The sequence below is a fragment of the Phlebotomus argentipes genome, unplaced genomic scaffold (genome assembly GCF_947086385.1).
Source record: "Phlebotomus argentipes unplaced genomic scaffold, Phlebotomus argentipes genome assembly contig_2, whole genome shotgun sequence".
Lineage (NCBI taxonomy): Eukaryota > Metazoa > Arthropoda > Insecta > Diptera > Psychodidae > Phlebotomus > Phlebotomus argentipes.
The window spans coordinates 9883861-9897079 of record NW_026776162.1 but is presented as its reverse complement, the minus strand read 5'-3'; the positions used below and the strand labels follow the sequence as shown (position 1 = coordinate 9897079).

The 13219-nt window shown below is 40.1% G+C and overlaps 2 protein-coding genes across 4 annotated transcripts; both read left to right on the top strand.

The window, feature by feature from the left end:
- The first annotated feature begins 138 nt into the window (after positions 1-138).
- Positions 139-9368, top strand: LOC132264649 (calcium-binding mitochondrial carrier protein Aralar1). 3 transcript variants are annotated; one of them, XM_059764917.1, is made up of 7 exons: positions 139-425; positions 4225-4377; positions 4671-4833; positions 5603-5889; positions 5978-6201; positions 6768-7457; positions 8164-9368. In XM_059764917.1, the coding sequence occupies exons 1-7, from the start codon at positions 378-380 to the stop codon at positions 8636-8638; spliced, it is 2040 nt and encodes a 679-aa protein (XP_059620900.1). In that variant the 5' UTR covers positions 139-377; the 3' UTR covers positions 8639-9368. The 3 variants fall into 3 exon arrangements, with proteins under 3 accessions (XP_059620900.1, XP_059620899.1, XP_059620901.1); XM_059764916.1 differs by lacking the exon at positions 139-425 and adding an exon at positions 2140-2407; XM_059764918.1 differs by lacking the exon at positions 139-425 and adding an exon at positions 3491-4158.
- Positions 9369-9974: 606 nt separating this feature from the next.
- On the top strand, positions 9975-11858 carry LOC132265257 (uncharacterized). Its single transcript, XM_059765834.1, has 3 exons — positions 9975-10176; positions 11352-11530; positions 11718-11858. The coding sequence occupies exons 1-3, from the start codon at positions 10086-10088 to the stop codon at positions 11856-11858; spliced, it is 411 nt and encodes a 136-aa protein (XP_059621817.1). The 5' UTR covers positions 9975-10085.
- The last annotated feature ends 1361 nt before the right edge of the window (positions 11859-13219 follow it).

The following is a 13219-nucleotide window of genomic DNA, read 5'->3' as shown; positions in this document are numbered from 1 at the left end:
TATAGGAAAAAACTTGTATTTTATCAGAATTTGCAGAGAATTTTGAACGAGATAATAGAAAATGTGTCTCGGCTAAACTGTTCTCAGCGCCTCTTACCGGAAAAATGTTCTAACTAGAAATTGCATTTGACCTTTGACGTTTTGCAGTATTTGCACCTGAAAAATCTCAGTGTCGCGTGATCTCCTGATAAATTCCGTGTAATTTCTGTGATACAGCACAAAATCATATCGTCACATTCCAGCGTGGATGTCACACGTGCTCCAGTGAAGTGAGCAGGAGCCGTAATTGAATTAATTAAGTGGTAAAAAGTGCTTAAATTCTGCCCGAGCTTCTTCGGCCTTCTTTTGAGGTTACACTTTGTGTGCTGCTGCAAGCAATGCCCTGTGATTTATTATCTTTCTTTCGCCAAGCTGATTGCCAAGAGGTAAACAATGCCGCAGAAGCTGAAGCAAATTGGATAAGTGGCTTTGGGAATTGGGAAGCGCCAGCAAATCAGTGCCGGGCGGCGGCGCTTCTGATGGGCGGAAAGAACCTTGAACGTGGCAATTGTCAGCCGCCCAAGAAACGCCAAGAAAACACCGTGAGAAGAAGAACTCGCGAATTCCTCCTTTGTCCCAGACTCTCTCTGTGAAGCTCCTGCATTCACTCCCGAATGCACTTGTTATCAGGGAAAATTGCCACAATCATCGCTGATAAGCGATTCTCCGGCTGAGGAATCTTGAGATGGGCGAAATCTCTTCGAATGTTCCCACAATCTTATCAGACGGCAAATATTGGGAGTATTTGCTTTTTGCTGCCTTGCATGTGGCCACGGATGAGCGCAGATTACGCGACTCAATGGCAGGGAAGGATTGTCGACCGCGTAGACAATTTCTATTGTTGACACTGAAGAACATTCTTAGAATAAGTTCTCGGTTCTTAAATGGCTAAAATGGCTTCTTAGTTCGCTTGAAATTCTACTTTTCCGGGTGAGAATTTTCGTACATTTGAATTATTTTCGCTCAAATTGACCCTCAAATAGTGTATTTCGAATAATGATTATAATCTCAAAAATTATTGTCTAAATTCGAACTATTTAAATCTTGCTTTCATCTCAGAATTGCTCTTAATTCTTCTTAAGCAAATGAACATTAAAAAGTGTAAAAATGCGTCTAAAACTAATTTTTATACTCATAATTTCATTCAATTTATGAGAATTTAGCAATACTGACAGTTTCTCTATAAAATATTTATTCCTTTTTCCTATAAACCAATGTAAAAAATAGAGAAAAAATTAAGATATCTTCAGACGTTAAAGCTTTCAGAATTATTTAATGAATAAATAAGTGAAAAACAGTTTTATTCCGTTTGGTATTGAAATTGTTAATTAATCATATAAAAATTGCAATCATTTATTTAATATTTATTTAAACTACTTATTCAATGTCTCTTTTCCTCTGTTCTAAAATTGCTAAGTCTTCAATTCCATGGTCATGATCGATAGTGAAACATTGGTGTGAAATGTATCATTAATATTTTTTCACACTACACCAGAGTTTTCTCTTTTTACACAATTTTCACCTTGTTTGGAGTGATTTTAGCAATCTCTCTTCATTTTTTTTTCTCTTCTTTTCCAATTTCCTCACGTTTTGAAGTGAAAATTCAAAAACTTTTTATGCACTTTTGCGGTGCGATAGAAAGTTTTTCCTCCCAATAAACGATTAATTAATCTCTGAATATATTTTCTACAATTCTGCAGAGATTAATTAACTCTCTATTTGAGGTTTTTCTCATCGAAAACTATAATTTTCTATGACTTTGTTATTGAATCCGGTGTCTCTGGGCGGTTGTTTTCCTCCGTTTCAGGGTGAAGATCTCTGTCTCTTTGGGGTGTCGCGATAACAGTATAATATGGCCTGACGTTCGTGACGTGCGGCGGCGGCAGAAAAGTGCATCGCGCGCGGGGAAAAGTCAGTGTGTGCAATGTGAAAAATTGAGGCCTCACAGAGGAGAGTTGGAAATAAATAAAATGTATTAGCGCAAACATCGCGTCATCGCGGATGAGAAACACACCAAAACTATACACAGAGATATTTCCGTTCTCAACTATTACACTTGAGCGCACCCGCGCGAGTGTAGTAATGTGCGGGACATTGGCTGAAGGAGTTGCAAGTGGCTCTGCAAAGTCGCCGTGAGGAAAATGCTCCGCGCGCTCCAGTAGATTTCAATCTGCGTGTGATTTCCCAGCACGAACAGTCCGTGCAAGAGTGACTCTTTTTCCAGCTGTTGAGCAGCCAATTAAAGAGTGTCTGTGCGTGTGTTTCTGTGTTGTTGTGGCCAAGGAAATCCCTTTCCCGACGACTGATCACCAGAGACATGACTTCAGCTGTCGCGGAGGCGACGCCAAAAGTGCCTTCGCCACCGGAGGTGTGTTCACACAGCGGCTTCCGGAAGGAAGGAAGGAAGGAAATTGTCGGGATTTAAAGGGGGTGTTTTTCTGCAACCACTGAAAATCGTGCTGCACGCATGCATTTAATCTATACTGACCTTGTGCCTCGTTTTGCAGGCAGAGAAGCAACAAGATAGTCGGTTGTCATTAGTAACTGTGTGCAATTGTGTGCTCTCTCGCGCGCCTATTTGATCGGTATTCAGGGTCATTATGCAATTGAGACCACCTTGCGATGCAACTCCGGCAATCGCGCGCGCTGTTCTGCCGAAAAATCCATACGAAATCACATCAACGTGACAAACTTATGTAATTCCTGCGGAGACAAATCAAGCGCTTCAAGAGAGTGAGAAAGAGAGATTGAGATGTCTTCTTATAAAGTTTATATTTAAAGAATGAATTTTCTAATATTATTAGATCACGCAGCGAATGTGTGAAGGCAAGAGATTAAAACAGCCACGATTGTTTGTCCAAGTCTGATGTTCTTAAATGCACACAGGGTTCGGTGAAAGTTCCACTTGAGATGCTGTAATGTTTTCACTTCCGACTGTATTTTCCTCTCAATGGCAAATTTAATTGAGAGGGAAAATCATGCCAAATAAGTGCTTATGGAGCTTCAAAGTGTTCTTAAATTGCCAAGTTTGACGTGAAAATCACTTCTAACCATACATAATCACTAGAATTACTATCTTATCGAGTATTTTTCCATATTTTCCCAATTGTTCTGTGTGAAGAAATGACTTCCTTTCCATTTTATACACCCTGTTGCGTATTATCACACGCTTTTTCTCTTTCCTCTCACCCACAAACACTCACTTTATCACACATCTCGAATTGCCTCTCAAATTCAGCCAAAGTTTTTCCTTCTCTCGCTCTTTGTAAAAATTGATGTGAAATTGCAGAAAGCCAAACGTAATAAATGAAAAGTTTCTGGAAAATCTCTTGAGAAAGTGACAAAATTCTCGTGTCGATAAAGCGTCGAAATTGCCTGTGAAGTTTATTTTTTTTTAGGATGAATAAAGAAACAGCGCCGGTAAAGAGCGTTTTAAATTAGATTTTATTTGCACTCTTGCACTTGACCCAATTTTATCGCCTTCGTGAGTGACAAAAATTGTCATTCGCGCTGTAAACAACGCGCAAAAAAATTCCCCGCTAATTAGATGGGAGATTTTTCCTATTTATCAAGCAATTTTCTACACATCAACACTGATAAAATGATTAAGATTCATTGAAGAAAGTTAAATTGATCGTGAAATTAAAATTGGACACAGAAAAACTAACACTTTAGAGAGATTTAATGCACAATAAATCATAAAATACATCAATAAAAGTGGAAGAAAAAATGACAAATAAAATTAGGCGTTAAATTTCTCTAAACCAAATAAAAACAGTCTGAAAAGAACGTTTATTTAAGTCTCTAATAAATTACACCAAAGCGAAAAGGGCGCAAAGTTTGAGACGATATTTTCCATGTCGCGTTGTGATGCCGAATGGAATCAAGTGAAAATGGAACGTAAAAAATGTATGATTATCATTGAAAATGTGTGTGTTTGTCTGGAAAGAAGCGCACATTCTGGGGTTGACAAGAGAGACACGATAAAGAGTTTAGTTGGACGACAGTTTTCACGTTGTTGAGGTGGTTTCAAGGCGCTTCTGTTCTTTCTTTTTTTCCCCTCATTGTTTAATCAATCAAATTAGCTTCCAGGGAAATATAATGCCAATTAGAAAATGGGTATTTTGGGTCAAAGAAGTGGATTTTGTGTGCATTTTAGATGATGACTTTCGGTGTCTTTTTCAGGGACCAACACATATAAAGCGTGCGTCGACGGAGAAATTGCGAGAAGTCTTCTTAAGATATGCATCACAACAGAAAGATGGGAAGCACTTTATGACCAGCGATGACTTCGCGAGAGGATTCCTGGGACTCTTTCCGGACGCGGGATTTCATGAGGTGAGCCAAGCACACACAGTTTGTAGATCTTTTCCACTGACCTCTGGACACGCGTCACAAGACTTCAATGAAAAGCACGCCGGAATTACGACGTGAGTGCGTGATATAAATGAATTCATTGACTCTGATCGGTGAGACAGAGTCGAGAGAGAGGGAGAGATAAACACGAGAGTGCGCCGATATGTAGACCACGTTGATTCATTGAATGAGTGGAATGAGTGTGATAAGTGATAAGGGAAATATTTTTACGTAGTATTTTTTCACACACTTTCTCTGTTATTTAATTTTCTCAGGAATCGGTGAAACTTCTGGCCGGCATTGCAGACACCAGCAAGGATGGACTCATCTCATTTGCGGAGTTTCAGGCCTTCGAGGGCCTCCTCTGCACGCCAGACGCTCTGTACAAGACAGCCTTTCAGCTGTTCGACACACAAGGCAATGGCACAGTTGCATATGGTAAATATTTACTCTGTCGCACAGACTCGACATTCTGCTGTACTTCTGATTATCTCACTGTGAAAATGTTGTGTGAAGGTCGAAATTTTCCAACATAATTTATTATCAAGTAGTTTTTTTTTTAGTTGAGATGGAAAACAAGCGTGTTAATAAACACATCTTATTGTTCAAAGGGTGAATAAGTGACTTTCGTAGTGAATCTTGAGTGGAAAATTGAGAAATTTGATTAATAATGAAATTAATAGCAGTTTTCTTCAATTTTGACTACTTCTCTGACAAATGTTGAGGAAAATATTGGACAAAAAGTGATTAATATCCATTTCTTACATAAAGATTCATGAAATGATAAGAAAAATTGGGAGAGATTTATTAAAATATCGAAAAACATTGCAAATATCTCATCAAAATAGCTTTAAAACGGTGGGAAATATAAAATTTTATCCTTTAATTTGATTTTTTTTTCGTCTAATCAAACTGAAAAGTGCAGAAAAGGCTTCATTTTCTGTCCTTTTTAGCCTTAAAACTGCCAAAAATGTTTCATTTTCTGTCCTTTTGAGCCTCAAAACTACTGAAAGATTGATTGAAATCAATTTTCAATTTACGCAGGTCATTTTGGATACTAGAAAGGCTGAAGAAACTTCAGAAATTCACAAATTTCCATGTTAAATTCCCTTCTTAACCGGTGTTTTAAGAGATTAGCCTTAAGAAAACAATTCTTATTGAGTTAATTTAGTTAGAAATCTTGTGTGCATTTCTTTCTCAATTGCAGCGGATTTCGTGGATGTGATAAAGAAGACAACGCTGTACGCAAAACTGCCACTGAAGCTCGATGGATCGTTCATGGAGAGGTATTTTGGGAAGACGAAGCAACGAGCCATAAACTATGCGGAGTTCAGTCAATTCCTGCACGATTTCCACGAGGAGTACGCCATGGAGGCGTTCCACAGCAAGGATCCCACGGGATCGGGCTACATTTCGCCGCTGGACTTCAAGGATATCATGGTGAAGGTGAAGAAGCACTTGTTGGCGCCTGAGGTGAAAGACAACCTCGTTGCTGTGAGTAAAATGATTGGAAATTTCGTACTCGAGAATGCGGAGATGATTTATTGCTGGCGCACTTTTCTTTCTTTCTCTCTCCGGGCAGATTACTGAAGGGAAGAAAGTGAGTTACCCGTATTTCATGGCATTCAACTCTCTGCTGAACAACATGGAGTTGATTAAGCGCATCTACCTCAATGCAACGAATGGCAATCGAATACAGCCCATAACGAAGGATGAATTGTTGCATTCAGCACAAATTATGAGCCAAATTACGCCACTAGAAATTGATATTCTCTTCCAAATGTCCGGTGTGATTCATCAAACTGGGTGAGTTTAAGTTTTTCTTGTGGTGAGACGGAAAAAAAGACTCTCTTTCCAATTTAATCTATCTCTTGAGGATTCTTCTCTATCTCTTACTCTCTTCTACTCTCTTGTAATCTGTTGATTGATTGATATAATAATGCGGAAGATATTTTGTCAACTGATTTGTTAATACAATTTCCCATTCACTCTCTCTCTGTGTTTTTTCTTTAAAATGCTTCCCAAAAGTTGGTGGAAATTAAGAAAAATTGACAAGAATAGGCAAGTGTATGGAATAATCCACGTTTAGTTTGATTTTCTTTCACATGTCTTGACGGCACACGTTTTTTTGTCTTGTTATCCCGTTTTGTGTCTTGATTTTTGTGCACCACAGAAATGTTGGAAGCTCGAAGAATTTAGTGCTATTATTATAGATTTTGTATGGAATTTTTTTTGTAAAATGTTATATAAAAAGTCTTGCGTGAAATTTCCCCTGTAAAATCCTTGATGTAAAAATTAAATTCATCATTTTGTGAATTTATCATGTGTTCAATTGCATGACTTTTTCTCTTTCTCTCTCTGATTTCTTGCAGGCGAATAGTTTACAGTGATCTGAGCAATATCGCACCTGAGCATTATGCTAAGCATATGACACATCGCTTGGCGGAAATTAAGGCCGTCTCCAGTCCGGACGATCGGAGTTTTCTCATTCAAATACTCGAGAGCGCGTATCGTTTCACGCTGGGCTCGATTGCCGGTGCCGCCGGCGCCACGGCGGTGTATCCAATTGATTTGGTGAAGACACGAATGCAGAATCAGCGAACGGGATCGTTCATTGGCGAGGTGGCGTACCGAAATTCCTGGGATTGCTTCAAGAAAGTCATCCGCCACGAGGGCGTTCTGGGCCTGTATCGCGGCCTGGTGCCGCAGTTGGTCGGCGTTGCGCCGGAGAAGGCCATCAAGCTCACTGTCAATGACTTCGTGAGGGACAAGATTGGCGACAAGGGCGTCGTGCCGTTGTACGGAGAGGTGCTGGCCGGCGCCTGTGCCGGCGGCAGTCAAGTCATCTTCACCAATCCGCTGGAGATTGTCAAGATTCGACTGCAAGTGGCGGGAGAGATTGCCGGCGGCGCCAAGGTGCGCGCCTTGAGTGTGGTGAAGGATCTGGGATTGTTTGGGCTGTACAAGGGCGCCAGGGCGTGCTTCCTGCGCGATGTTCCCTTCTCTGCCATCTACTTTCCCGCCTACGCGCACACAAAAGCCATGTTTGCTGATGAGGATGGGTGAGTTCCATTCCAGACACTTTCAAAGTCCTTCACGTTGAAATTCACGATGTGAATCGCATTGAAATTTGCCAAATTGTGCTTTACGTGACAGTTTTTTTTGACTGGATATGATTTAAAAGCACAAATTGAGTCATTAAAATGGGTGAAAATAGCAAAAGAACTCAAATAAAACTTCTTCATTTCATAGAAATTGATTGATTTATTACAATTTGACTGTAAAACGTCTTGAAGAACAGTCTTGGGAAGTCAAGTGTTAAGTCAAGAGCTTGAATTACCATTATACTTCGTAAAATATTGACAAAAACACTCATTTTTCTAGCTGAAATGCAAATAATTGTTGTTTTCTGATAATATTTCATCGCTTTATTGTAGAAAAGCATTAGAAATATCAATTAAACGTTGAGTTTTGCACCAAATCTAGAGATTCAGAACTTTGTTGTGCAGATAAAAATAAAGCAAAAAAAAAACACACACAAAGTATCAAAAGTACTGCTATGAAACACTTTAAGTACATCAATGAAAATGGAATACGTTAGCTTAACAGTGCCCTAAAATCTTGCCACTCATTAACCACAATCGCGTGCACAATTTTAACGCCGTTTTGATACGCATAAACAGCCATTACAACCACTAATGCCATTATCACTCCATTTGCACGCCAGTAAAACGTGTGAGACTCACGTGAATTCGTCATTGTTTGCAGGTACAATCATCCGCTGACTCTGCTCGCCGCCGGCGCCATTGCCGGTGTTCCGGCGGCGTCTCTGGTGACGCCCGCCGATGTCATCAAGACGCGTCTTCAGGTGGTGGCGCGTTCGGGCCAGACGACGTACACGGGCGTGCTGGATGCCACGAGGAAGATCATGCGTGAAGAGGGTCCGCGGGCGTTCTGGAAGGGCACAGCGGCGCGTGTGTGTCGATCTTCGCCGCAATTTGGTGTGACGCTGGTGACTTATGAGCTGCTGCAGCGTCTCTTCGTGGTGGACTTTGGAGGCAACCGACCGGCGGGATCTGACGTGAAGAAGGTGAAGACTGTGGAGCCGAAGGTGTTCAAGCAGAATCCCGACCATATTGGCGGCTATCAGGCCGCCGTGCCAATTATCAATGGGATTGAGACGAAATTCGGTCTGTCTCTGCCCAGATTCGCCTCCACAACGCCATCGCCGGCGAAGACGTGATGAAGGCACTGCAGAAGAGGCGTTTGATGGGATTCTTTTTGTCACACGAAAGTGTCTTCAATGATTGTGTCTTAAGTACCAAAAAAAAAACAAAGAAAAACAGAAAGAAAGAAGAAGAACAGACAGCGTAAAATTATAGTGTGTGTAAAGGCAAATTCCACAATTAAATTGGAGGAAGACGATGAAGTTTTGTGTTAAATTGCTGCAAAGATGTGAGATGAAACTATTTTTCTATAACCTTGTTGCAAAAAGAAGTATATATTAATATTTGTGAGAGATGAAATTTATGCATTTAGATTCAAACATCTTTTCTTCCGTATATGAATTTAATTCTTAGGAGGGGGAGAAGCTGAAATCGACACGCTTTGCTTAACGATTTCTTCAACATAATGTTGAATTTGGTGAGGAAATTCAGTGCAATGCAAAAATTATGAGACAAATTATGGTGTCTCATCCATCAAAAACTTTTCCATTTGATTAAAGGCGAAACGTTCTAGTGAATTGAAGACACGACGACACAATTTCTGGCCAGCGTCCGTAACAAATACAAATAAATATTGAGGAGATTGCAATGAAAAGAGTCAATGGCGCACGATGAGTTGAAGAAACAAAGTGAATAAGTTGTTGAGTTTAATTTGTAGTGGAGCAAGAATGTTAGAGATTATGTAAATATCTATGATGTATTCGTACAATAAAATCGCTATTTAATTTAAACGATAACGAATTCTACATGCAAAGAGGGAATTTTAATTGATTTTCTGTGTGTGCAAAATTCTCCGCGCTCAACAGTCCCGTGCAGATTGATGTGTGCGCATCACAGAAAATCGCCACACTAAAATACAAAATGAAGGAAAAATTGATGTAAAGCCAATATAGCAATTAGACTGTCGGCAAAACTATATCGCCGAGTCCTACTTTTCCTACTGCGTTGCACTTGAAGCCATGCAGAACCGCAGCGGCGGCTATAAAGCTGAGATGCAGCGCAGACAAGATGGTCAGTGTTGATGGTGTTTTGAGCTGCGCTGAAGACAGAGTCTTCCGCCTCGATTTGTTGTATGTTGCAACCGTTCTGCAATCTGTGTGACAATGAAACTAGTGATATCAACTGCACTCGTGGCATTTCTAGCTGTGGTCGGTGATGCAAAGACTGTGGATAATTCGTGGTTAAGTGTCGCACGCGAGGCGAAGAGTCTGTGGCGGGGCTGTGGCAAAAGGCACGACATCACGCGCTGGGAGTGTCTGCAGAGCAGGAGTTTGGATATTATCAGCAATGTGACAAATTCCGAGGTGATTCCCATTACGGATAATATTAAATTAGTGAGGAACATCGATGGCGCGAGGTAAGAAAGACAGCGAAAAGGCCAAAAAGTGTGTGCGTGGACTTCATTTTCACTCTGCATAATTTCCTCCTTCAAGATCAAACACGGCGACTGACGAGAGGAAACTGATGGGCAAATCGTGGGCTCAGCAGGTACTCCACACGATTGCCTCCACATTCAACACCCATCATGTGGAAATCAATTTGGCCAGTGCTCGAGGTAATGGCGAAAACTTTGTAATTGCCCAAAATTGCATCCGAACCATCCCACGTGGGTTTGTCTCACGGGCTTTCTGCTGTGGTCATTATTAAATTTTCACAAACTTTTCTCACACAGAGCCGAAAAGCTCCTTATAAATTACGAATTTATGACGCACAGAGATGTGCCCATGACCATCGGCAATGGTTGAACTCTCGAGGGAGGCTCAGTTTTCACAGAGAAAACACCCTTCCATCTGGCTCAATGTGATGGGAATTTTTCATTGAAAACTTACACCAAAAAGATGCTTCGAAAGATTTGCGGAAAATGCTTCAATTCACGCTGAAAGTCTGGCGTTTTATAAGAAATAAACTGTGAAGAACATTGAAAATACATTAGAAATGCATTTTTCCCGCTGAAAAATCACTTCTAAAATCAATTAGAACATGAAATTACAAAGAAAATAATTTAAAATTTACCAAAATGTCTTTCAAAATGCATTTTAAAGGGCTTTTGTCTTTACACAGCAAGAAAATCGCTTCCGGATTCATTTTGTAAAATTCTGTTCCCCAAAATTACATCAAAAAGTCGAATTTTGGATGCAAACAGAGTGAAAAGCAGTGAAATTTCATGAAAACTTCTCCCTTTCTATGTCCAAAATATCCATGAACAAAGTTTAGAGAGAAAGCTGATAAAGGGGTGGAATCTCAATTGAATTTCTCCAATATATCGTGACCTTTTCACCACACTTTCCCCATCACTGAAAATTCATCAAAATGCCACGATCGGCCTTCATCTCTGAGATGAGTTTTTCCTCACCTGAAAAATCTCTCACTTTGACGATCTTGATTTTAATAAAAACCAAACAAGGTGCGCACGATATCGAGCAATAATATGGGAAATTAATTAACTTGGCTAATAATATCGAATTAAGTGAGTTAAGGTGCATGGCGAGGAGATTCGTGAGTGTGCGGAAATCACGCGGAAAAATGAGTGCACATTTTTCTCGGAAAGAGAGGCAAATTGAGATTGTATTGTTCTTTTTTTTCAAAGCTAAATTAAGGTCAGCGTGAATGAGGAGAGTTATGGCTAAACATGCACACGTGCGAAGAGGATGTACTTCACCCACATTTATTGAAATTAGCCACCGTTAAGTGAACTGTGCAGACATGAACATAATCTTGTATGCTTTTCAGCCAATGGAGAGGCACGAAGACGACGCCAGCACATGCTGCCCATGATTGCAATTGGTTTCACGGCGCTCGGAATGATTCTCATGCCGATGGGGTTCCAATTCCTGGCCGTGCTGGGCGGCAAGGCGCTCCTGCTGGCGAAAATGGCTCTCATCCTCGCATCTATTAACGGGTTAAAACGGGTATACTTGTTTTATAAACCACACACAAGGCGGGATCCACGGACTTACCTTTACCTTCCTCCTCAACTTGACTCGCTTCTCATCCTTCGCATATTTTTCATTTTCACGCTCTCTTGGTTTCCCACACTTTTCCACGCGCTCACTCACTCACGAACGCCTCTTTGTTGTTCTTCTCCACCCCCAACAGCTAGCGGCCACGGGCATCTCCTACGGCCTGTACCAGAACATCCCGCAGCAGAATCCTGGCATGTACTTCGACAGGAACGACCCCAGCGCTCAGTACTCTCATCCGAGGGCCTTCGCAGCGCAAATACCACCACAGAATTAAGAGCATTTATGTGCGAGAATATGTACTTCTTTGCGGTAATAAATTATTATTTTATAGTGAATCCTCTTCTGCACTTGTGCCAGAGTTTTCCGGGCACACGAGTCAATATTTGTCCGAGTCTCTCTCATCATCAGCACAACTATACATTACATGATGAGCTTACATTTTGCCGCAAAATCGATAAATTCACTGAAGTTGGTGGCCAATGCGGAGCTCCATTGATGGGGAATCAATGAATAAAGTTCAGTGCAAAGGTAATGTGAACTTTGAAGTCATCACAAATTACAAATCAACCTTCAGAGAGTTTTCCAAGGATGTGAGTATTCAATTGAACGTATTTCACTGCATTTTCTATTGATAAAAAGGAGAAATTTGAGAGTAAGAATCACTTTGTAGAATTTATTTTCTCTAAAAACGGTGAATTGAAGTAAGAAAATCCGAAGTTTCTTTCTAGAAAAAGTCTTTTTACAATTCATCAGGGGTGCTTTTAGACATAAAAGGGGTTAAATTCAGTGTACTCTGGGTTAATTTTGGAAAATCCGAGAGTTAATCTTAAAACAAGATTTCCTATTTCTTCTCTTAAGGAAAAATAACATAATATTTTCTAAAATTTACCACTAAATTTTACGTTTTGTCAGTATTTTATTATTCACATGACTTCAAATGACAATTAAATATGTATTTTATTAGCAAATCTGCCAGAAAACCTTTATTTTGAACTGGAAAAACGACAATTTTGATCAGAAATAGTGGAAATCAATCGTTTTTCTTTAACTCTATCTTCTGATTGAGTTGTTTTCTCTGGTCAAACTCAATTTTCAGACATCATAAATTAATCATGAATCATTTTACAATCCAAAAACATTGCCAGGAACATCCAGCGAAATAAAACCACATTTCAGGATTGTAAAGCTCTCAGTTCGAGTCTTCTTTTATTCATTTCTCATTAATTTACAGTCTTTTGAAGCTCAACTGGAGCACTTTTAATCCTCGTGAGCTCTCCAAGTAATAAATCTTTAAGAAAAATTGCTCAGTAACACTTTTCTCCTCCATATAAACCAATCATTTATCTTCCACTGGCTGAAGTCCTTCTAAAAATTCCAACACCTACGTAATCGATACATTTCCTATGCCAATTATAGATTTCTTTTAATCCTGCTCTCACACCTTTGAGAAGCAGGCAAAGACTATTGAAACATGTCTTTGGGGGTGGATTTTCGAGCGGCTCATGGATGTTTACAGCACAGCATAAACGCGGCGGAAATCCTGATATAATTACTTTTATTCAATGCCAATAAAAGTTTGCAATGACGCAAGAAAATGTTTAACTTTTGCACATTCTTGTCTTTGTCCTCCCGCCC

Bases quoted from the DNA above. Each gene is read 5' to 3' on its own strand.
- LOC132264649 (XM_059764916.1), top strand. From the start codon at position 2,357: ATGACTTCAGCTGTCGCGGAGGCGACGCCAAAAGTGCCTTCGCCACCG. The intron at 5,890-5,977 runs GTGAGTAAAATG...CTCTCCGGGCAG, and splicing joins TGAAAGACAACCTCGTTGCT to ATTACTGAAGGGAAGAAAGT. The intron at 6,202-6,767 runs GTGAGTTTAAGT...GATTTCTTGCAG, and splicing joins GGTGTGATTCATCAAACTGG to GCGAATAGTTTACAGTGATC.
- LOC132265257 (XM_059765834.1), top strand. From the start codon at position 10,086: ATGGGCAAATCGTGGGCTCAGCAGGTACTCCACACGATTGCCTCCACA. The intron at 10,177-11,351 runs GTAATGGCGAAA...TATGCTTTTCAG, and splicing joins CAATTTGGCCAGTGCTCGAG to CCAATGGAGAGGCACGAAGA. The intron at 11,531-11,717 runs GTATACTTGTTT...CACCCCCAACAG, and splicing joins CTATTAACGGGTTAAAACGG to CTAGCGGCCACGGGCATCTC.